The sequence below is a fragment of the Artibeus jamaicensis genome, unplaced genomic scaffold (assembly GCF_021234435.1).
Source record: "Artibeus jamaicensis isolate MK-2021 breed Jamaican fruit bat unplaced genomic scaffold, CSHL_Jam_final scaffold_584, whole genome shotgun sequence".
Taxonomy (NCBI): domain Eukaryota; kingdom Metazoa; phylum Chordata; class Mammalia; order Chiroptera; family Phyllostomidae; genus Artibeus; species Artibeus jamaicensis.
Window position 1 is genome coordinate 11334582 of NW_026522048.1, and position 26040 is coordinate 11360621.

At 38.7% G+C, this 26040-nt stretch overlaps 1 protein-coding gene across 3 annotated transcripts in view; it reads right to left on the reverse strand.

The window, feature by feature from the left end:
• SYT1 (synaptotagmin 1) overlaps positions 1 to 26040 on the reverse strand; it is a 541050-nt gene that overhangs the window by 86476 nt on the left and 428534 nt on the right. For all 3 annotated transcript variants that reach the window (XM_053658804.1, XM_037162064.2, XM_053658803.1), the window contains one exon: positions 13942 to 14059. In XM_053658804.1, coding sequence (XP_053514779.1) covers positions 13942 to 14059 — 118 coding nt within the window. The remainder of the gene's footprint in view (positions 1 to 13941; positions 14060 to 26040) is intronic.

Sequence of the window (26040 nt, forward strand, 5' to 3'; positions counted from 1 at the left end):
AACTTGACCTTATCTGAGAAGCACTTTATCTGCTATTCCATTCTAAATGACAGCTTTGCTGGATAGAGCAATCTTGGATGTAGATCCTTGCTTTTCATGCCTTGGAATACTTCTTTCCAGCCCCTTCTTGCCTGTAAGGTCTCTTTTGAGAAATCAGCTAACAGTCTGATGTGAACTTCTTTGTAGGTAACTATCTCTTTATCTCTTGCTGCTTTTAAGATTCTCACCTTAATTATAATCTTGGCTAATGTATGATGTGCCTTGGTGTGTTCCTTCTTGGGTCCAACTTCTTTGGGACTCTCTGAGCTTCCTGGACTTCCTAGAAGTCTATTTCCTTTGCCAGATTGGGGAAATTCTCCTTTATTATTTGTTCAACTAAGTTGTCCACTTGTTGCTGTTCCTCTTCCCCTTTTGGTACCCCTATAATTCAGATGTTGGAATGTTTACAGATGTCCTGGAGGTTCCTAAGCCTCTCCTCATTTGTTTGAATTCTTGTTTCTTCATTCTTTTGTTTGGTTGTTTCTTTCTTCCTTCTCATCCACTCCATTGATTTGAGTCCCAGTTTTCTTTCTATCTCTATTGGTTCCCTGTGCATTTCCCTTCATTTCACTTAGTGTAGCCTTCATTCTTTCATCTAATTTGCAACCAAATTCAACCAATTCTTACCAAATTCAACCAATTCTGTGAGTGTCCTGATCACCAGTGCTTTGAACTGTGCATCTGATAGGTTGGCTCTCTCTTCGTCATTCAGTTGTATTTTTTCTGGAGCTTTGATCTGTTCTTTTGTTTGGGCCATTTTAAAAATCTTGACATGCCTGTTATGTAGGAGGGCTGGAGCCTTAGGGGTTCACCTGAGTGGGACAACCCAGTCACTGGGTTGTGATACTGTATGTGAGGGAGTAAGCAGAACAATGGCCCTTGCTCTGCTCTCTGTTTGATTTCAGTCTCTTCTGCAGCTTTTCCCAAGCAAATTGGGCCCTTCTGATGCTGATTTCCATGTGAGTGGGTTTGTATACATTCTAGGACCCTGTGGATCTCTCCAACAAACTCTCCTCTGAGTCTGGGAGTCTCTCCTGGCACCTCAGCTCCCCACAGGTATTTTGAATTGGTGTTTTGAGGCTTTATTTTCCCGAGCTAGAGCCCTGGGTTGCACGGTCTGTCTCGCTTCCCAGTTTTGCCTGGTTTATCTGTGCCACCCTGTGCCCGGGGTCTGCCAGCTGCCACCTGCACACATGGGCTCTGCAAGCCACTGATTTTTTTTTTTTTTGCTGTGAACCCTCTCTGCCTGTCTGCCAACTCCACCCCTCCTACCTGTCTGGATGAATGTGTCTATTTTAACTCCTTGGTTGTCAGATTTCCATACAGTTCAATTTTGTCAGTTCTTGTAGTTATTTTGTTTCTAAATTGTTGTCCTTATTTTGGTTGTGGAGGAGGCACAGTGTGTCTACCTATGCTTCCATTTTGGCCTATATGTGTGTGTTTAATTCATACAAAGCAGAAAAGAAAATCTGGATATGAAGTTTCAAATTGGTTTCTTGAGATAGTTCACTATCTTTAAATGGGAAGGGATTAGAAGAACTAGTTGGGGGACTTAATTTTTACTTTACATGTTAAAATAAATGATGAGGTTATAGTTTATTTTAGCTTTTTTCTTAAGCTTTTCTAAAATGTTTAAAAATCTAGGGGAATATTGCAAAAGCATTTGTTTTTCTTCAAACAAATGAAAGTCCATAATATGCACAAATTTCAGCTTTAAGATCAGTAGATAACTGAAATCTCCTAGCTCTACATGACTTACTTCTATACGTATTAGGTTTGCAGGTACACTGTCACTACATATGCATTCAGAAATTTTTGGTTCTCAGGGGGAACAGTTAATTCCCCTATCATATTATTAGCTGAAATTAGTAATTTTAGCCCTGGCTGGTGTAGCTCAGTGGATTGAGCCAGGGCCTGCGAATCAAAGGATTGTGGTTCGATTTCCAGTCAGGGCACATGCCTGGGTTGTGGGCCAGTTCCCAGCAAGGGCCACACGAGAGGCAACCACACATTGAGGTTTCTCACCCTCTCTCCTTCCCTTCCCTTCTAAAGATAAATAATAAATAAAATCTTTAAAAAAACCAAAATGAAATTAGTAATTTAAGTCTATGAATTTCTTGTCAGTCAACCATATTGCATTCATTTGGGATCAAAGCAGTTTTGTGTTCCTGAGACTATCAAATATGTGCTTATTTCACATCTTTTAGTTAAAAAGTTAATTTCCTAAGTATACACTTCAAGTCATTTATTTGTAGAAAAAAATATGGGAAGCCTCCTAGTTTTCCAGGAATCATGTGGATGATAAATAGCAAAAGTTAGGTCATTAGTAACTCAGAACTGCAAGCAGTTGTGATGGTTTCTTGCTTCTTTTTATAAGGGGTTGGTCTGTAGAGCAGTGAAGGAATAGGATGCTAAATCATTGCCTTATCTCTTCATGCTGGGCAAAAGATGTGACCAGGGATGACTTCTGTCTTTCATTCATCACTGAAAAGTGTCTTTATGGTTGTCATTGAGGAAGGATAATGTATACATTTCTGGGTTTCCTCCTTTGTCTCCTGGAGGCAGTCATTTGTTTGTTTGTTTGTCTCTCTGCTAAAAAGAATGAGTGGGGGGGAAGGAAGGAAGAAAACTCTGAAGATGACAGCTAAATGGTCAATCAATTTCAGAAATTACATTTATGTTGCTTTGATTTAACTTTTTTTGTAGGTGCTAATTCTATTATAATAAGGTTAGTATATGAGTCCAAAAATTTCATTCAGTAGAAAAATTAAGTCAGATCAGTTGGTAGATAGGATAATCGTTAGACTGGCAGAATTTTAAAATTTCTAACTGGTTGCTTATTCAAGAAACATTGAGGTCTGTTCCCCAACATATATGCTAGGGGCTCTGAGAATGCACAACTAAGTAGACACCCTCCCTGCTCTCAAAGAAGCCCATGTGCAGTGGGGAGACTGGAGCAGAGGGTGAAAGTGTCTGATACATTTATAACAGACATTAGGAATAAGGGATTAAGGAACCAAATACAACTCAAATATGCTTTTGAAAGTGAAGGCGACTATAATAAAGTACAATTTTCTTAAAAGATTGTTTTTGATGTTTCCATTTTTTTCTGAGCATCTTTATAGTGTTTGAGACTCAGTGCCATATTTGCTGAGTCTCATTCTAAGCAAAGGATATTTTGCTTTGCTTTGTTAATTGCTTTGTTAATTGAGTCTGTTCATTGCTGCACCCACTCATGCATTCATTGGTTGACTTTTGAATGGGCTCAGGTCAGGAGTCAAACCCACCATCTTGGCATATTAGGATGGCACTCTAACCAAGTGAGCTACCTGGCCAGGGCTATTTATAATAGTTTTGTTACAAAAACCTCTTTATCAAGTTCAGTTTTTAAAGCAGGAATATTTGGGGCTTGAATCCTGCCAACACAATTAGTTCTTTGAAAATATGACTCTCCCTATTCTTTTCCTTACACTGAACGGGGAGCGGAGGATGCAATGGGCACATCAATGATAGGAATGGAGCTGTTCTACACTGGAGTTGAGAGAGATGCAGCTGGGGAGCCTGTTCTGACAGTTACCCGTGGAAAGGCTTGGGGGTCCCACAATACAGCACAAAGTAAAGGTTTAGAGATATGTCCTCTTTTAATCCTATAACTCAAAACAGACTCATCTATTTATTTCTACCTGTTCTATCTTTTGGAGTAGCAAGTTTTTACTTACCCAACTGTAAAGTAGCAAAGAAAATTTGAAAGAGAATATGTGAGTAGAAAGGTGCCTTTGAGATCAATCTGAATAACCCTCCCTTTTATCTATGCTCATTCAAACATCAAGGTCACTTCCCAACTCTAATATTGTGGGATGTGATAAACAGATAGGTATTTCTCTGGCTCTGCTTTTCATGGTTTTCCAACTTTAATCATCTGTCTACTCAGCTTTCTTTTTTCAGACTACAAAGCCTGGCCTCACACACAGCGCCTTCATCCCTGTGTTACCCACATCCCTTTGGTCATCTCCTCTTACTGTATCTTTCCTGAGGTGCATGACCATAGCTACGTGTACTCCACACACAGATGAGTCTTAGCCTAGGACAAAGGGAGGGCATTTTTCCCTGTTGTACATGTTTATGAAATCTTCTATGACAACACCAAGCCTCTTTGGTTGCAGCAGCACACTTGGTAAATGTCCCCAGTGGATGGTTCTTTGTGACCTTTTTCTTGGTTTATAATTGACTGTATTGTACTCCATTTTTTAATCTTTTTTTTTAAAGATTTTATTTATTTATCTTTTAGAGGGGAAGGGAAGGAGAAAGGGAGAGAAACATCAATGTATGGTTGCCTTTCGTGCATCCCCTGCTGGGAACTGGCCTGCAGGGAACCGGCCTGCAACCCAGGCATGTGCCCTGACTGGGAATCGAACTGTGATTGTCTGGTTCGCAAGCCCGCACTCAATCCACTGAGCTACACCAGCCAGGGCTTTTTTTAATCTTTTAATGTATTGCTTCTAAGTTTGCCCACCCTAGAGCTTATCTACCACATTTTGGCTTACTCAGCCTAGCAAGATTTTTTTCATTTATCCACTGAATTTGGCATTTCAGTGGCTGAAAGCATTTGTCACCTTCCGAATTGGGAACTTCATGGTGATCAGTAAAAATGCCTTAGCACAGACTGCTTTGGCATTTCACTTTTCTTTCTGTGGGTTTCTTTTGTTAACACTTTCCAGCTAAGTTTTATTTTCCTGGTAAGTTGTCTATTGCAATTCCAATTTTTCAATTTTAGTATTTAAATATCTAATTTTGACCACGGACTCCCTTAGCACTTTAGAGGGGTGGGAAGCTTTTGTGCTGTGACAGCTACTGCCCAGCCCACAATATCACACACTGTCCTCCAGAAGTGGTCCTTGATGAAATCGTGTAGTAGGCAAGCTTTCCTTTAGTTCTTTCTCTACCACCTAGTAGGCGCTCGACTCCCTTAGACTTGGACTTTCTTCCAAAATGTTCTGGCAACACCTCTTCACCTTTATCACTGATATCACTGTACTGTTTTGTGTCTCAACCTCTCCAGTGTACAAAGAATCAATCACTAAAATAGCATACCAGTCTATACACAAGGGAGAAACTGAGGTGGTCCTTTTAGTCTAGAAATCTAATAACACTTGATGTCTGATCTTATGGACTCATTGATCCTGTCTTTGTTGTCTAAGTAGCCAAAAACTAATTAAACAATCAACAAACGAATTTATATTAATGGCTTCCATGATGGAATTTTAGTTTGGGTGGAAAAGAATTGTGGAATAGGGTAGAATTTTTGGCCATCTCTCAAACTGTTAACATGTAGCTAGCCATCTGCTCTCCAGGTTGAACCTGCTGAGAAAGGATAAGGACACAGAAGTCATGTTTTATTCATGGAGTCTGAACACAGACTGGGTTGACATCCTAACTCTGCCCATATTAATTCTGTGACCTTGGGAAATTATTTATCTCTGTGTGCTTTAGTTCCATTAATAAACTAGCATTAAAAATAGTATCTACCTTATAGGGTATACTAGGGATTAAGTCATTTAATATATGTAAAGCATTTGGACCAGTGTTCTGGCTCGTGCTGTGCCGTGCAAGTGTCTGCTGTGACTTTTACCTGAATACCCAAGGACTGGCATAGTGCCTGGCTCAGAGCATGTATTCAAATGGTGTTTGCTGAATGATGGGAAAGGAACCTGCCAACTAAAGGGCTCATTTTAGGAGTTTTTGTGTGAACTGTTCTAACTAATATGTTTCAGCCTATCACTCCTGTCTCTTGATTTTAAATATAGCCCACACCCCACACCTGCTCTTTTCATTTTCTTAAAACTACTATTAGTCTTTCAGGCATGGCGTTCTATACATTCTGTGGTAACCGTGCCTGGGTTGTACCTTGTAGTGGCCTTGGCTATAACCCTTCTTAGTAACTTACTTTCTAGGAGGATCTAGTTTAAAAATTTGTCATTTATTTTTTAGGTCAATTTATTCACATCTAAGGGATTCAGATTATTTTATCAGTATTGTAATTAAACACTCTGAAGTGTTACAGAATTATATATTCTAACATTCAAGCCTAAACTTGTGATGAAGCCTTACATCACAGCCAAATTATTGTGCATATTCCTGTCTCTTAGCTCAATAAGATGCCAGTTTATTTGCATATTATTGCTTGACCCTGATATCATGGCCAATTAATTTGCATATCCATACCTAATTGGCTCATATAAGTTTTTTTGTCACTTTATTTGTTGGCCCAGCTCCCAGACTAGTGGCTTTTAGCTCAAATCAATTGAATTTGGAGTGGTTTTCTTTGTCATGCTTTCAGCACCAATGAAAGAACAAATAAAGGTGGGTGGTGGTCATGAATGTATAAAGGAAGCATCTATTGCTTTTATCTTCTCTCTTGGTGGAACTGCCTGAAGAACAAAGACAATAATTTAGACATGTCGGAAAGGTAATTTTCAAGAATGAGGATACGGGACTGATGAAAGAAATATAACTTGTTATTTTAGAAAATTCCAGTTTAAAGCAAAGCAGTGTATCTCCTTCACTGACCAAAAAATATTCTAAGTTGGTATTTAGTTGACCTGGATCTCAGCTAAGTTATGAGATAGCATTTAAGCATCCTAGTGTTGTTTTTTTTAATCATAAAATAACATATAATTGAATTCTGGTCTAGATGGTGGCATAGGTAAACATGGCTTGCCTAGCTGCACAACCACATCAAAATTACAATTAAATTATAGAACAACCATCACTCAAACCATCAGAAATTGAGTCAAGTGGAAGTATAATAACTGGAATTAAAGAAAACACATCCATCTAGACTGATAGAATGGGCAGAGATGTGGAACAAGCTGGTCCCATATCTATGTGTTGTGGATAAAAGTTTAGGAGGGATATCTTGGGTGTGAGGAGTCCCAGACCCATACCAGGCCACCCAGCCTGGGGTTCCAGTGCCAAGGAAATAAATCCCCATAATTCTGGTGGCAAAACTCAGCAGAAACTGAGTTGGTGGAATAAACTTCGGGAGTCCCAAGTAGTTTCTCCTAAAGAACCCACACATGGACCTACTCAGACACACTCTCTCTGAGCTCCAGTATCAGGGTAGCATCTTGAAAGGTACCAGAGGCATGCAGGGAGGAAATGAAGTGCCTAGCATCAAGGCAAGAGCTGGGGACAGCTTTCTTCTAGACAGAAAGGGGGGCAGAGGCCTTTGTCCCTTTTCTGAACCCTCCTCCCACAGCCACAGAGCCAACAGGTAGGTGCCATATCTGAGACTCCATCAACCTGGTTAACACTGTTTGCCTTGCCCTAAAGATACCCTGAGACTTCATCTCACCAAACGTATGGGACCACCCAAGCTGTTAACAGAGACTTTTCCATATAAATGTTTGGTCTTGGCTCATGCTTCACAACTTCCTAAATTCTCTCAGACAAGCAACAACTGGTATCAGTGAGCCCCCAGCTCCCAGTACCACTTGCTAAGTGGTCCCAGGCCCGGCACTAGCAGCAGTCAACCTAGTGACTGTTCACAGCTGGACTTTACCTGGGAATCTCCAAGCCCAGTACAAGTAGCAGCTATCTCAGATTGCTTTATAGCCCAGGAAAGGTGGCTGGGCTAAAAACACAGGTGGCGACTGACCTTGACCTGCACTACTTGGGAAACCCTAGGGGCTGCATACCCAATGTGCAGCTACAGACCATGTCAGAGCACCACCACCCTTCCCCTGTGCAGCTGATCCTGTATGGAGAGTGGAGGTTGTTGGTCAGTGGTCACAGCCTATCCTTGCAGGTGACTGGAAAGGGTTAAATCCCTCCCATTGACCTGCCAACAGCAATTGAAGCTTAACTTTAAAAGGAGGGTATACTCAGCCCACACAAAGGGCACACCTTGAGTATGCAACTTGGTTGAGAGCAGAGGCCCTACAAAATAACTAGTTCATTAGACCATGCTACCAGGACAGGGAGTCATACATTGTAGGTCTACCTAATAGAAACAAACACAGGGAGGCTGCCAAAATGAGACAAAGAAACATAGCCCAAATGAGAGAGAAGATCAAAAGTCCAGAAAAAGAACTAAACAGAGACAAACAATCTATGAGATGCAGAGTTCAAAACTCTAGTAATAAGAATGCACAAGGAACTTAGGACCTCAATAGCATAAAAAAGATCCAGTCAGAAATAAAGGATACACTAATTGAAATAAAGAACAATTTATAGGGAAACAACAGTAGAGTGAATGAATCTGAGAATTGAATCAGTGATTTGGAACATAAGGAAGGAAAAAAACAACCAATCAGAACAAGAAGAACAAAGAATTAAAAAAATGAGGATCATGTAAGTAGCCTCTGGGACAACTTCAAGTAGCACAATATTTGCATCACAGGGATGCCTGAAAGAAATGAAAGAGCAAGAAACTGGAAATCTACTTGGAAATATAATGAAAGAAAACTTCCCTAATTTGGAAAAGGGAATAGACATTCAAGTCCAGGAAGCACAGGGAGTCCACACAAGATGGATACAAAGAGGTCCACTCTAAAATACATCATAATTAAAATGCCAAAGGTTAAAGATAAAGAGAATTAGAAGCAGCAAGAGAAGAGCAGTTACCTACAGTAGAATTTCTATAAAACCTCAGCTGATTTCTCAAAAGAAACTTTGCAGGCAAGAAGGAACTGGCAAGAAATTTCAGTCATGAAAAGTAGGAATCTACTGTCAAGATTACTCCACCCAACAAAGCTATCATTCAGAATCAAAGGGCAGATAAACAGCTTCCCAGAGAAGAAAACACTAAAGGAGTGCATCTTCACCAAACCACTATTATATGAAGTATTAAAGGGCCTTATTTAAGAAAAATAAGATCAAAACTATAAACAATAAAATGATAAAAAGTCATATATGTCAACAATTGAATCTGAAAAACAAACCAAGCAAACTAGAAGAACAGAAAGAGAATCATGGATATGGAGAGGGTTTTGATGGTAGCCACATGGCAGGGAGTTTGGGGGAAAGGATGAAGAGGTGAGGTGATTAAGAAGTACAAATGGGTAGTTAAAGAATAGCCAGGATGATGTAAAGTACAATATAGGAAATGGAGTAGCCAAAGGACTTATACACATGGCATGACACATGGACATGGACAATGGTGTAGAGATTGCCTGAGGGAGTGGGGGTGCTTGGTGGAGGAGGACAAAGGGAGGAAATTCGGAACAATTGTAATAGCATAATCAATAAAATATAAATAAAAATTAGAAGAATAAAACCAAAAATATATAATTGACATATAACATTGTGTAAGATTAAGGTATTAAATGTGACTTGATAAATTTATATATTGTGATATGATTACTACCATAGATTAAGATAACACTGTATATGCTCTATAAAGTATAGTTTTCAAACTTAAGATGTGTGAGAATAACATGGGAGGATTTTCAAATTGCGATATCTAGGTGCCACCCTGAGATATTCAGTTACAACTTAGGCTGAGGTAGTCCTTGAAATGTTAAATTTTAACATGGACCCAGGTGACTCCAACGAAGGTAGAGTATCACGCTTCATAGATACTGTCCTAAAGAATGCTCTGTCTCTGCTGATCCATGGTTTCTGTATAGAATCTAGTGATTCCCTAAGGTTGGCTGTGTCGGTCTTTCTTAGATGACTTCAAATATTTAAATTGGCTGTATTTCCCAAGTTATATTTCCATGACAATAGAATCGAGAAAAGACAAACCCATGAACAATTTTTAAAAATTGCATTTAACAGAAGGGAGAGAACATGTGTGTGTGGGGGGTTGGGTGGTTGGGCAATGTCAGTCTTGCTGTTGTAGGTCTCAGGGGTCAACCCGCACACTGGCAGTCTGACATATTCAGACGGTGGTGACTCCTTTACTACAGTGACTCCCCGTTTTTCTTCACCCATTATCTCCCTCAAACTGTTGCTGCTGTTTCTGAATTTCATTGCCCCCTTTTTTTGAGACTCAGATGCTTTGAGGGGGGCTCTCCTATAGCCCTGCCCTTTGCTCTCTATAGTACAGATTCCATAGAGATAAGACAGGGCTAGGGATGGCCAGGAAGGAGACCGAGGGTGGGGCTTGGGGTGGGAAGTAGGAGGGAGAAAGATGATGAGGGAGAATACTTAACCACGTTTCCAACCAGCCCTGAGGCCACAACTTATTGGATCCCATCCCACAGCTACCTCTGGAGGGAGCGAGGGCGGGAGGGAGGGAGGAGCAGAGAGAGAAAGAGAGAGAGAATTTGTTGCTCTAATCACTCATGCATTCATTGGTTGAATTTTGTTTGTGCCCTGAGCAGGGAGGGATTGAACCTGCAACCTTGGAATATCGGGTGGCCCTCTAACAAAGTGAGCTACCTGTCCAGGGCCTTATAACTTCAGTTTCTCATGTGTTTTTCGAGCAACCTTTTACCATCATGCTTAACAATGCTTTTGTTGTTCTCTTTACAGTTTAGGTAGCAGGGCTACAAACTTTTTACCCTTGTTAACTTGCTGTGGTTCCTAGCACCACGAACACAGAGAAACATTTAAAAGGAGTTTGTGCTAGCTTCAGGGAAAGAGGGAAATGGAGTGGTTTATGAGATTGTATTCTGTTTCACACTGGGTCATGCAAGAAGAGAACTCTGCCAAAAGCCACACATGAAGTACCAATTTTGTGATTCTGAGAGTACTGATAGAGACTTATACACATGGAAGTTTCCACTGTCCTCAAGAAACCCTCGAAGCCTCCATTTCTAGTTTTATTAACACCAAGGACTTCCTCTTGGTGTTTCAGTTCCAGGCAGGGGAGGCCCCTTTAGTATGTGAGAGCTGGGGAATCCCTATTCTCCCATCTTGAAGGTGTGGGCACAGGGAAGGCTGAGTGGTTTATTGGAAAGTGTTCTGCACTGGGCTTCAGTCTCAGCTGTAGCACCTACAAATCAGGTGACTCTGACTGTTAATACCAGTGACAAAAGCCATGGCCGGTGCTGAACACCTCCTATGTGCCGGACGTGGAGCAAGATGATTTATGTACATTATCGAATGGATCTAAACTGCAGGTCTCTGAGGCTAAAACCTGGAAAAACTACCTCACAGTTATATAATGAGAACCCCGTCAATAAACCAAGTTAGAAAAAAATTTCGATATTGTAAAGTAAGAAGGATTGGAATTTGCAGTTTGCTACATGGGTATATGATAGAAGCAAACTCTTCATGCAGTGCATCTTGAGTAAACATAGTAGGGAAGAAATAAGAAGACCCTGTTGGAGAGTAGTAACAGTATTTGACACCTATCCTGGCATTTTTTGTATTAGTAACTTTATCAAGTCTTGGATTAAATTGCAAAATACGAAAGTTTAACCAATTATTTATTCAATGGAATAAATAATGGAAGAAAGTACATCAATTTGTTTGATGAGATTGCCTCATCAATTCAACCAAAATGGTTTCAGTAGACCAGGTAAAAAACAGAAAACTGTACTTGAACAACAATGAAATAAATTAAAAAACAACAACAAAAAGCCTGTAATATTTAGTGATCATTTAGGTGTGACAGACCCAGTACTTTTATTTACTTATCAATAAGGTTCTTTTATTACTTCCACTTTATAGATAAGGCAACTGAGGTTTAGGAAGCTTAAAATAACTTGTCCAATGCCGAGTTGCTAGTGGTGGCAGAGTGGGATTTAAACCCTGGCAAAAACAACCCACTTTGGTTCCAATTAATGAGCTATTTCCAGCAAATGTAGCATTTGAGTTACCTGGAATGATCTCATTATATATAAATTTGGTTTCATAGGGCATACATAGGACAGCTTACTTTGACACAGACTATCCAAGTGTAAAGTTAGTTTAATGGTAAGTAGGTTAAACAAATTTTAAATGCAAGACTTGTTTTTTCAGGCCACACAGTTCCTTGGTAAATAATTCATTATTCATTCAGCAGCTACGCTCAGTGCTACCAGTCAGTGTGGGCATCGTGGGAGATATAAATGCAGAGTGCATTGTAGTGAGAGAGAAACACGATGGTTGAAGGGTATATAAACAAACCGCTGTTGGCATTTGAAAAAAGGAGAAGATTTGTTCTGTTGGGATGAATCAGAAAGGCTTCATGGAGTCCCTCCACCTAAACTGTCCCAGAGAGGCTCACTTTCTTATCTCTATCCAGGCTGTTGCTGAAACGTTACCTACTCAGGAGGCTTTCTCTGACTTCCCCACCGGGAACTGCTTCCCATTTCTGGTATGATGAGGTGGTCTAGGCTTATCTTGAGTACTTCCTGTGTCACACCTGGAATCTCCCATTTTTTGTAGTACACCCCAGATTCTTTTAGTGAGAAATCATATCTTCAGACAATATCTGGTGCTAGGGATGCTCATGATTACTTGATCACTTTGTTTCTAGGCCTTTTCAGTGAGCAGAGCCAGGAAAGGTATAAGTGTGTAAGTGTGTGTGTGTCTATATAGATGATATATATGCATATATTTTTCATCATTAAGCACATTAAGTACTCTTTTCATTCTTTGAGGAAACTGTCCTCATTGCTTTCAGTCTGCTATGTTATGCTATTAGGCAATGGAAGCAGTAAGTTATTAAATGAGGTCTTAGTGACATGAAAAGAATTAGTGCAGCTTCCTCAGGCGACAGACTTATAAAGAAGCACCAGGAGAATTTCATTAACAAATTAGTGGTTCAGTGAGTAGAAACTCAGCTTTAGCACTTTTTTAAAGCTGTTATACTTTAGAACAGCAATTTTCAACCTTTTTCATTTCATGGCACATATAAACTAATTACTAAAGTTCTGCAGCACACCAAAAATATATATTTCTTGCTGTTCTGACCAAAAATATAGGTATAATTTTGATCCATTCACTCCAGATGGCTATTGTTGTATTGGCTGTTGTAATTTTTTTACTTGACAATCTAACAGAAAGAGGTCAGTGCCCTGACTTAATAGTCAGGTAGTGCATGTTTTTATGAAGTCTGCTGGCATACCAGGTGAAGATCACTGCTTTAGAATATAAAATCACCAGGCTGCATCAGAGTGACCTTTTGAAGTACGCAGTGTTTTTATTAGAGGAAGCACCGAACAACCAGGAATGCTAGTGCTGGTGTCATGGCCACAAACAATGACAACTGTAGTCTCTGTAGGATGACCTTGTGGCATATCAAGAACATTTCTCACACTACAATAATTTACTGGAAAATTAAATATAATTGATTTAATCACAGAGAGGAGAAAAAAATTACATTTACCTTTGAAAATGACAAGTCCTTGAGTTGACTTTGCTTTTGATCAAGAGCATACTACTTTATTCACCTTGGGAAAAAACCTAAGGTTGGTTTTCATAGAACTTTAAATCCAAAAGTCTTTCCCATGCCCAGTATAAGCTATAGAAAATAAATGTTTACCGTGGGAGTCCCCCTTAAACAGATTTTATTGTTCACATGCATTTGAAATGTAGAATCTCTAATAAAACAGTATCTTTAAACCTATGCTAGGCCATCAAATACCCTAATAAATCTCAGATAAAAGACCATTTTCATATGATATGTGAATTTTGACCATAGAAAACCCCCAAACTCCACAAAACTATAACGGCCATTGCCATTGCCTTTTAGCAGAAGCAGCCATTTTCAGCTTTAAATGGTATAGAACTGACAATGGGTACTTTTGCTACAAAGCAAGAAAATAGATTTCATCTTCTGTGCCAATTTTGTTAAGTTGAGAGTGGCTTCCTGGGGCACTGTGTTGGCATGAACTCTGAGGCCACTTCCAGCCTCCTTGGAAGACGAACACTGGTTGCTTAAGGACTGGGGAGTCACAGCACGTGTGCACGCACTTGGTAACCAGGATGAGGCAACGTCTAAAAACACACACTTCACAGACTTACCAGATAAGCCACCCACGTCCATCTTCTTCAGGTTCTTTGCCTCCAGAATCACAACAGTCAGTTTGCCAGCAGTAGGTACATAGCGCAGGGAGAAGCAGATATCGCCCAGTTTCTCTTGCTGCAAAAACCAGATAAAGATGAATATACTTTGTACATATACATTGTAAATTCTTCAGGAGAAGGACTGTGACAATTAGAATCAGAAAACTCTTAGGTTCATTGGCATTTACCCAGTGGTTTTTCATTCACTAAGGAATCATCAAGAATGATTGCCACCCGTTCAGTTTGTAATCAGCTCATTTATACTTGACATTCATCAAACTAGGTCCATAATTCAGCGGTTCAGGAAATGAGACCAAGATGACTCTTTCAGAGACTTCGCTCTGCATAGCACTGTGGTGCTGTTGGCCAACTTCCATAGCTTTACTGAACATCTCTGCAAAGAGCCCAGCACTGCTTCAGTCATATCACCCCGACCTAAATTTGGGTCTCTTTACACCGCAGATAGGATTGTGTCCAATACTTTATATTTAGATTTTTGGGGAAAAGACTTTTGTTTCTGATCCACCAAATTTTATTGGTTGGTGAGAAATTCTGACTTTCTAGTAGCTGAAAGGCAACAAAGCAAGTTTTTGAATTTTTTGTTTTATTCATTTTAAGTGAGGTCTAACTTCCATTTTTCCTTATTTGTTACCTAACATTTGTAACAAATCTAAATGGCAGGTTGGAAAACAAATACTGTATTTTTTGGACCATAAGATGCACTTAGGTTTTACAGGAGGAAAATAGAAAAAAATTTTGAAGCAAAAAATGAGGTAAAGTATTTAATAACATAAATAACATAATATTTCACCAATGCAAATGTGAAGCTATATTTGGACTGTAAGATGCACCCCATTTAATCCCTAATTTTGGGGTATATCTTATAGTCTGAAAAATGTGGTACATAGTATACTAAACAAGGCATCTCATAACCCTTCATGTTATTTCATTGATACCATAGTTTAGACCCGAAGCACATTCAACAATCCCGTTCCCGGGCATTTCTGAACCAAGGAGTCAGAGTTTAAGATGATTGTATATAGAATGAATATATGTAATTTTTTTCCCCAGAAAAGACTGCTATGTGTTCTCCCACCTTAAATGTCTTATTCTTTTGTATAAATAATTAAGAACCACGATATTAGAACATTTGCAGTCATATTTATAAGCATGAGAGAGACAGGGTGGGAGATGCTGGAGGCTCTAGACTGCTTTCTGGTGTGGGGAATTATGTATATGGCAAGTGAGGGTTTATTTATTATTGATCTTTCCTGCCAAAAAAATGAATCTTGATTCCAAAGGTAGTGGTTGTGTTGGATTCTGCACATGTACTTCAACATAGCAATGAGGCAGAGAAGGCCATAATCCTCAGGTCTTCTCATGTTATACTCTTGTTATGAGTGCATATTTGGCTTTATCTATAACTTTATCTGAATGTTGAATCAGCCAGAGTCTCCAGGGTGGAAATAACTGCCTAGATATGTTAAAAATCTAAGGAAATGTCATCACTCTATAGGGTACTCATTATATCCACCTTCAAAAGATAAAAGCATATCTTCCTGTTCTATGATTTGTCTATAACTGAGAAGTGATATATTCAGTGTGTGTGAGAAATAGTGCTCTTTCTTGTGACTAATGTTTTTATTAAAAATATCAACATATGTCTTATTTTTGTCTTATTGTGCACACATCTAGGTTTTCCCACAAGACTGTAAACTTCTTGCAGACAGGATCCTTGCTTGAATGATCATTTCCCACACATTTCTGAAGGGAAATACATGGCAATTTTAGATAATACCTCCCATCTTGAGTCATCTAGGTCATAGCTCACTTCCATTAGTGCAGGAAATAGTTACTTTTAACGTGTTAAATTCACCCTAAGCCCCCAGGTACCTCTACAAATTAACTGATACACCAGGAGAACCTAGTAGAATAAATTATTTTTCATAGTCTGAAAATACAGAATGAGAGAATGAGAATTAATATAATAAAAATCAACACAAAGTGTAGGCAGATTCATCTGAACCTCATGAGAGAAGAGAAATGTAAATGAACAAAATTGCTGTTTTAAAGTGCTCGTTAGGAGGAGGGTTCTTTTTGCCGGGTTCTCTCTTCCTGCCGCAGTACCCTCCCTGGGGAACTCACTCGGTGGCAGGACCAGGTCATGGTCACAGCTGTAATTGGCACTTTAGACATGACTGTTCTCTTAAGTGACACCTCTCTGTGTGGCCCATCATTTAATTTATGGGCATCTCTACATTTTCAAACAAAGAAAACTCACAACTTACCTATCTTCCAGTATCTTTTCATTATTCACTCATTATATATAGGGAATTTAAAAAATTTTATGTAATATTTTAGAAGAGAGGAGTTGTAAAATGTAAAAAAACCACTCTTCAAGTAGGAGAAATATGTAAAGTTTTCTGTAATTTTAAAGCTATGGGATGGAGAAAGAATGAATGTTTTTTTAAAAAAAGGAAATATCAAAATGGAAACTTGGGGGGAAAGAGTAATAAGGAAAAATACTCATTTTAGCATCATAACAGATCTACATTTAACTAATTTAGGGACTTGACACCATAGTTTAGACCCGAAGCACATTCAACAATCCCGGTCCCAGGCATTTCTGAACCAAGGAGTCAGAGTTTAAGATGATTGTATATAGAATGAATATATGTAATTTTTTTCCCCAGAAAGGACTGCTATGTGTTCTCCCACCTTAAGTGTCTTATTCTTTTGTATGAACAATTAAGAACCATGATATTAGAACCTTTGCAGTCATATTTATAAGCCCGAGAGAGACGGGGTGGGAGATGCTACAAGCTCTAGACTGCTTTCTGATGTGGGGAATTATGTAATGTAGCATGTAAAATTTCATTCGGACATAAAATAATCATACTCAGTACATAAAATTAAGCATATTTTTATATTAATCAAGTGAAGTTACTTCCCAGTGTTTTAAAATCTTATTACTTTTGGTTCTATAAGCCGTTTGAAAGAGAGTCACTGTTTATTCTGAATGTCATGTCCCTTGGGGCACCAAGCAAATTGATAGAGAAAAACTCTTTCTCTAGAAACACGTGAGGAAAATACCCAATTCGTACAAACTTTTATCTTGTTCATTACATTTCCTGCGCTGTAACTATCTGAGGTGTAAGTATATGCTTTTCTAAATGTTTAAAAATCAGCTTTAATAATTCTCTAGAATGAAAACTTTGACAATAGGGGCAACTGTCTTCTATTACATTCTGGTCTTATTCTTGCTTAATTGATTTAGGACATTTAATTAGACAGCAATGAACTCCTGTCCCTAGAGTCTGGTAATAGCATGTGAAGGTTTCACTGGATCTCCTCCTCTACGTGAAAAGATTGGAATGATCTGACAGTTTTTTTTTTATCTTCACTCAATGATAAATTTTTATTGCTTTTAGAGAGAGAGGAAGGGAGAAAAGAGGGAGAGACAGAAACATCAATGCAAGAGAGTAGCATTGATCAGTTGCCTCTCATACACACCCTGACCGGGGGATCGATCACATGTGCTGAGACTGGGATCTTCCATGCCTGGACCAGGGACTGATCCCATCCCTTAATTATGTGTCCTAATCCGGAATCAAACCTGCAACCCTTGGGTCATGGGACCATGCTCCACCCGACTGAGCGTACCAGCCAGGGCAATCTGATAGCTTTACATGGACATTTTCATATCAAGCTCTTATATCAGAGTTTTCACATGCCACTTTGGAAGATGATTGGGTAGTGATATCTAAAGATTTAATATTCAACATTTTATCTATTACTCCAAAGTTCTAGAAACCCAAAATTTCTAACTTTAAAAAATATTTGCTTCAGCGAGGTTATGGTAATGAGAAGCTAAAGTGGTTCTTACCCTGGCTGGGCGGCTCCGTCGTTTGAAGCACTGACTCGGCCCATGCCCCGGGCACCAGAACGTTGCAGGTGTGATTCCTGGTCAGGGCACATGGCTAGGTCTGGGCTCGGAAGCCCGAGCAGGGCACGGGGAGGAGGACACTGATCAGTGTTTCCTTCTCCCATCAGTGTTTCTCTCTCTCTCTCTCTGTTTCCACCTCTCTCCACTCTTTCCCTTCCTCGCTCTCTAAAATCAATAAACGTATCCTCAGGTGAGGATTTCAAAAAAAAGACAAATGTGGTTCTTGGAAAATTTATGTAGAAAGATATCCTCAGGTGAGAATTTCAGAAAAAGACAAATGTGGTTCTTGAAAAATTTATGTAGAAAGATGATCCCCAAACCTACATCTCAGACCCTTACTGCTCCTTGACAGTTCTGTCTAGTCTTTTCCACAACAGCCCTGTGAGGTCGGTATTGTTATGTCCACTTTCTAAATGGAAACCTGAGACTCAGGTTACGTGGGTATCTCAGTGTAGAGCTGAAGCACAGTCCTTTAACTCAAAGTCATGAGTTGTCTTTACTGTCACATTGCCTTCTGGAATGACAGACCAGTATTCCAACTGACCACCCATTGAGTATTTCATTCTCCCTGGCATTTTAGCTCTATCCTAAAACTAGAAATAAGGCTTCTGGAAGTATCATTTTTATAAGATAATTTCAAGACCCTGTAGAGTTGCAGTCAACAGATGAGTGCTTTTGCTGCTGTGATTATCTCATGAAGGGGCCTTATTACTATTAGGAATTTCAGCTTTATGTATAATTTATTTTAGTCAATTTGCCTTGATCACTAGGTGGAAACCACCAGTTAGTGTTAGAAAGATCCAACTGTGAGATTTAGAGAAATTAACCTGCTCTTTCAGAATGTGGGGCTCACAATCAGAGCACCTTTATTCTGAGCTGCTTGACAATTCCATTATTTTTTTTTTTACAGCAGCCACTTAATAGAGCTGACACAAATTAATGATTTAATAGACAGCCACAGCAATAGCTTTCCTTTTTCGAAAAGCATTATAGGTACTAGAACAGAGGTCATGTCTAATGGATAAATAAAAAGTTCAATTTAAAATGAATATTTATTTGATCACTTCTATAGCATCATGCATCATTTTATACATAAAAAGAGGGATTCACTTACTGACCTTTGCACATGGGGCTAATTTCACAAGTTTGTTGGAAATGCTGTACTTTTGAATGTTTTAAAAAGGTGCCTGAATTGACTTAATGCTGTGACATTTTAAAAAGACATGTTCTGTTTATATTACTATTAGGATTTTTATATTAAGTTGGTGATAGATTCTCTGAGTAGAGGGTTTTTCTCTGCAGTTGGGGATCAATATTTAGAGAGGACAAGCACTAAAAGAAAGCCCCACAATCTCTCAAAATGAAAATTGTGAGACTATGCATATTCTCTATTTGTAAAAATACTAAGATGTTATTTGTTTACAAGAAGGACAATGTCAGGTTTTTTATTTTAATAATAAAATGGGTGGCTTCAAGTATGTCCTTTGTGTGGCATTATCTTTCAGATTTATTTTATTCTCATAACTACTCGCATAGCCCTGAAGTATCTGCCAAATAGGTATTTACATCTAATCGTCCAGATGGTCACAGTGTGAAATGTTGCTGTGGATGTACCCAAGCTAAAAAGACTGAATCTGCCTAGTGCACAATGTACAGTAAATTGTTCAGGTGAATGAGACAGTAAATTATGTCTTTGAATACTTATTTTTACTACATAATCCATTAATTTAATATTCATTCAATTATTCATTCCTTTCATATTAAACAACTGTTGAGTTCCACCAGGGATTCTTCCAGGCTCTAGACTCCATTTCACCTAGATGAATGAGATGGCTTTAAGATTTCCAGAAGATAGTGGAGAGGCAGACATAGAGAAAGAATGACAGCACAACACGGTAACCACAATGTAGCAGTGGCTCAGATGCTATGGGCGCCAGGAGGAGGAGTTTTGAAACTTTGCAGGGTCTGGTAATCACACTAAAAAGAGGACTTTAATTACAGATTTAGAGCCCCGATTAATATTTAGCAATTTCTCCAGCCACCTCAAATACATGCTTCTTTGTAAAGCTAAGATGCTTGCTATGCAAATGGGCCTTTGAGACAAGTCTCTAGCTCTCCTCTTTCAACCAGAACTAGCATCTGGGGTATTGGTGACATATCACTGGTCCCGGAAGAGCCAGTACCAGAGCTGAGATGTGAAGGTGCAGCAGAAAGAATCAATGTGAGCCCGGTGAAGAAGAGAGCAATGATGTTCAGGCACAGCGATGCATATGCAAAGTCCCCAAAAACTTAGACCAAGGTAGTCTTCTGTAATCATAACAGCATGTAATTAAATTAAATATGAATTTCTATTTATGATTTACATCTTCAACACTTCTTCATGATATCCTTAACTTCTCTTTTGATTAAAGGATATATTCTGTTCATATTAGAAATAATAGTTAACATCAGAGAAGCAGACATTCTGAAATGTTCAAAATAAGAATGATGAAAACAGAAAGCCAAAATGCCTATTAAAAGGAACAGTCAAGTACAGAACAGAGTGGTTGGAAGAACACTGAAATGAGACATGGGCATTAACTCACTATTTGTTCATTAATGAATAGTTATTTACTGGCATTTCTTATATTCCAGGCACTGTTCTAGGCACTGGGATACAACAAATCATGCAAAAATCAATGAATAAAATAAGCATAGTAAACTACAAGTAGTTTACTTGTAGTAGTTAGAAGTAGTTAAAAATAAAGTAGTTAGAAGTAGTTAAAAATAAGGTAGTTAGGAGAGTGCCTGGCACATAAAATGTACTATATGAGTGTTTACTATTATTATAACAAAACTCCTATTTGAACCACCATCTTCTCTAGACAGTTCCAGATTCCTCTGCTCTTTTTCATAGCTAAACTTCTTGAATGAGCTGGCTTTAATCATTGTTCCTATTATGTATGTTCCACTGATTTCTCTCTGCATCATTTTATTGAAATGGTGGTTTCCAGTGACATCTGGATTAGCAAGCCAAATATTTTTCAGATCTCATTGACCTGAACTCTCACCAGAATTTGTTGATTTCCTCTCCTTTTTTGGATTCTGTAATACAATTCGTTCTTGATTTATCTGCCTCTGGCCACTCATTCTTGATCTCCTTTGTCAAGATTTAGTCCTGGCCCATTTCTTTTCTTCATAAACTAATATTATCCCAGTCTATGGCTTTAATTACAATTTAGAAGGGATTCCCAAGTTTATATCTTGAGTTTAGATCTTTTATCCGTGGTCCAGTCTCATAGATCTAACTGCCTACTTGTCATTTCCACATTAGAATATTTCATACACACCTTAGACTCAAATGCCAAAAGCTAAGTTCACTATCTTTCTCAAAACCCTAGTTCATTCTATTGCAGTGGATGGTACCAGCCTCCAGCTAGTGCTTAAGCCAGAAAATGGGGAATTATTTACCTTCGACCTCTTTGGAGTTCTGATTTAATCTCTTAGAATCTCTCAAATGGGTTTACTTGTTTCTATCCCTATCCAATAAATCTCTAATATTCTAACGTTAGAATATGCACCAGCCTAATTCAATAATCTGTCATTCTACTATTTCAAAAGTTCTTAGTTGGTTTCCTTAAATTTACTCTTGAAATACAGTGGGCAGTCACCTTATAAATAACAAATCTACCTACAATCCTCAAATAGGTCTTCTGTCTCTCTTGGGATAAAGATCCATGTCTTTCACTATCAGTTACAATATCTTTCAAGGGATGGTTCCAGCTTACTTCTCAGCCTCATTTCATGCCACTTTTATCCTCTCTGCTCTGGCTACATCAGTTTTATTCATATTATTAAATATGTCATGTTAACTGTACTCATCTTTCATGCCTCACCACAAAGATTATTTGTGTAGTGAAGCCTTACCTGAATCATCAGACTAAATAAAGTCCTTGTATATTCTTTAGTAGCCTCTGTACTCTTCTTTTGAAATATTGATTATAGTAATAATGTATTATAATCATGTACAATAATCATAGTCATGCATGGCAAGCATGTATTGATTTTTGTGACTATTGGATTCTAGCTCACTTCTATGAATTTGATCATCTGTATATAGTCACTTTTAGATGCATAGTTGTGGCACAAAAGAGATGATTAGTGCACTTTCATAAAGCCAAAGACTGAATGCTCACCTCTGGAAGAAACTACTAGACAAATGATGTGTACCACTTCCAGGTTTAATCCCCCAAACTCCTACCTATGACCTTTCTCTCTCTTATGACTGAGACAATGACCTTAGAGTCACCTTGAAAGCCACATGCTGGAGACGACAGAGATCCAGTCACCAAGGACCCCTGAATGGTTCCTGAAAAAAAGCAGAGTTCTGCCTATCAATGTGGAACTACCTTGTACTACTGAGTGAGCAAGAAATAAATTTCTCTTACTGAACCATTCACAATTGGACCCATTTGTTACTGTCAGTAACCTGACATAATTAACACAAATAAGTGAATGAATTCTAAATGATGTTGTCAAAAGTGTAATTAGTGATCCCTTTTATATTGCAGAGTTCGTAGGAAATGTGCAACGCTTAGTCTTATATACTTCATTAACTCAGTTTACCAAACCCTTATTTTGTGTTTTCAATATGTCAGTCATGGTGCAAGGTACTGGGTATAAAAGATGTTTAAAACTTGTTCTTGCCTTTAAGAAAGTTATTCTGTGCTGGGGATAACAGGCATAAAAACAAAAGTTCAACATAAAATGGTTAAGTGCCATTATAGAAACATGTATTATGAATGACCACTATGGAGAAGGTAGAAAAACTTGTTGTGGGTGATTTCATATATGTAAATTTTGAGTGGAGGGTAGGGGAGTGTGAATAGAATGTGTACTGGAAAGTGAGTCCAAGAAATGCCCTAGTCAATACTCTTCATGCTGTCATGTGCTGTAGTGCCTAAATTTCACCCTTCATTCCCTTTCTCCGAAGCTCTAGCTCTCTGGGAGACTTTTAAAATAGTAGGAAATACTGTTTTGCCCCCTAGTGGACAGCGTGGCAATCCACTGTGGTATTCAGTTTTAGTTGATAGTTTCTTGGGTTATGAAAGTTTCATCTAAGTGAGTGGAGATGGGCCAAAAAAAAAGGGGGGGGGAGGGAGGAATAATGGGTTTGCTCCCATACCTTGGGATACTGCTTTAGTTAATAGAGGGCCTCAGGGGGATGCTGGGAAGTGACCCCTTTTATGAACACATGTGAAAAGCAAGGGAAATAATGGAGAACAGTATGGGGAAGATATCCAAAAACACGCCTTTATCAAGTTGCCAAGGCCAAACGGCCAAGAAGCGATGAGGTCCCATTTTAAATATTCTATTTTCTTGTCCTCATGTGACCTGGAGGTTCTAAGGTAAAGTGGACTCTTCCAAATAGTTATCTGAGTTAGGGGAAACCCGCGTTTTCTTTTAAAATGGAAATGGGGATACCTAGTAATTTTGAAATATGGGTGACATATTTCTAGATAAAAATGTGGATTTGACCTCTGCAGATCTGAAGGACGTATTGTAAAAGAAGTATTATGCCAGACATGGGCCATTGATCCTGTAGCATTCATGACTGACAATGCCACGTAATCCTCGGAAGGCACTGTCTGGTACTTCTAACCCTTAGACATGTCATCGCTAGTGGCAGAGATATGCATTTGAATGACTTATCCATAAGCTTACTGATAGAGCAGAATAAAAAATTTTCTTATGTACAGCAACTGCAGAATTTATATCCTGACCTGTCACTCTGAATCCTGACTTAAAACTAGGCAGGAATAGGGTCTTGACAGAGAAAGCTCAGGAGCCAGTGTGCTGTTGTAGCCAGAGAACACTTTTGCTTTTTCAGTTCCAGGGTGATGGTGATTAAGAGGGAGTCCAGAAGGAATGGCAATGCCATGCAATTAGGACATGTCATTGGCCCAGGAAAGTTTCCCTTCCCCCCAGGAGGGCTGGGTAAGAGAGGACAGGGTGAACGCACAGCAGATCTGAGCTTTGTACTAACCAGCTCAGGGCATGCTCTGAGAAAATTCTTCCTGCACCAGTACACTATTGGAGATAAATAATACCTGCTTTATCTTTAGGTGAGGGTTACAGGAGATCCATCTGTGAGCTAACAGGAGAGCAAAATCATGGAGAGAAAAACCAAGAGAAGGCAATAAAAGAGACTATGGCAAGTTACACAGAAGCTGGTGAGGAGAGAAAAGCTACTGAAAAGCAAGGTTAGAGATGTCAGAGGGGCCAAACTCAGCTTCTCTACTTCCAGCTTCAGTTGGCCATGGGGTGTGTCCATTGCAAATAGAAGCCTTTAATAAAAAAGAGAAAAGACAGAACAACAAAAAAAGCCCCGAAGATCTGAGTTGGGGTGGACAAGGAGAGGCAGTGGGAAAATATAAGAAAGAATAAAAGGGAAAAAAATGAGGACAGTAAAGGAAATGCCAGTGTGTCTACTTTATCTTCCATCAGAAAGAGGGCAGAAAGAAGCAAGAAGACAAGGAAAATCAAACAACTTGGAATGGTGAGGACAGCAGTGGGAGGATTTTTGAAAGAGGATTTTATGTGCATTCACTTCATAACAGATGAGAGCTATTGCCTGACAAGGGGACCCAAATTGTTAGCTCAATCGGGAAGAACCCAGGAGACATATGTACAGTAATTCAACTCCACAGAAATAAAGAGTTTGATGTGAACCTCCGATGACAGAGAAAATGGTATGTATTGTAGGCCATGTCTGTGGGAAAAGCATGAGGCGCTGTGGTAATTTCCCCAATTAAAGCTTAAGCCTTCATTGACTTGAGGATTGAAATGGGATAGAGGTCATATGGGAATTTTGTTGGAAAAAGTACCATAATGTTGAAGTCCATTACCAGCAGCATAGACATTTGGCATGAGAATGGGGAAGTAGAAAAGGATGAACTGAAAAGCTGTTGAGAGGAACATGGGCACTGTACATTCTGTCTGCTTGTAATCTGGAAAAGAGAGGCCTTCTGGCTGTTGTTAGAAATTGCATCAACAAATCATGTGTGCAGAAAGTGCCGGAAGGAAAAGAGCTTACGTAAGGGCAAGGTAGCGTGTGGAGTTTGGCAAGGAAGGACCATATGTGGTTTTGGCTAGGTAGCCTCTTAAAAAGGTTGCCGTGGAGTACTCTTGGTGGGGATGGAGAACACGATTATTGACTGATGGAAGAAATATTATCAGTGTTACATATTATATATAGTTCTTTAAAATGGATTTGAAGGTACAGCAGAAATTTAGGTAAGCTGATAATTTTTAAAAAGTTGATAATTTTTAAAAAGAGTTATTTAAATAAAGAGGCATTTGGAAATATCATTTGAGTTTCTTATTAAAAGCAAAAAAAATGGAAGTAGAAGTTCGGGGATCAAGCTTTCTGGGAGAGCAGGTGTGGCAAGGACAATGTATAAAGATTATTGGGATAATCACTAGGCAGGATAAAAATATAAAAGGCAAAGGCAACACAATCACAATTTGGAAGGACTGAGTAGATTTTAAAAATGATTTGAGTAACATTGAGAATTTGACTAGTTTTAATGGTTGGAGAGAAATTAAATCTAGATTTATATGTAACAATGCAACCTTTTACAATAAAGAACTGGTAAGAATAAAGTGGAATCAAAGACAGGGAAAAGCTTTGAAGTATGAAACCTGTTCTGTGAAGGAAAGATACTAATATTTTTCTTGCTAGTTTAATATCAGCAGAATAACCATTTTAAAACGGAGTTTCCCCTACTTCCTCTGCTTCATTATTTTTTCTTTAGACAGCAAGTGGCTGGATTTTGTAGAGGGAAACAAACTCTTTAAATTTATATTTAGATATTGCTGGATCTTGTAAAGATGCAAAAGAACCCTCATTACCTCATGGCATAAACTAAGGCGGAATATTTGAATTTCTGAATAGGTATAAATCCCAATTATGACTATAGCCATTTTAGTCCTTTCCAAGGGAATTATAACTCTCTATAGATGGAATGCTAGGGGAATTGTAAAATTCTTTGCTTGGAATAAAAAAGTACAGTTCATCTTTTGTGCCACAAACATGTTACATAGACTTGAAAGTTTCATGGTGTCACTGT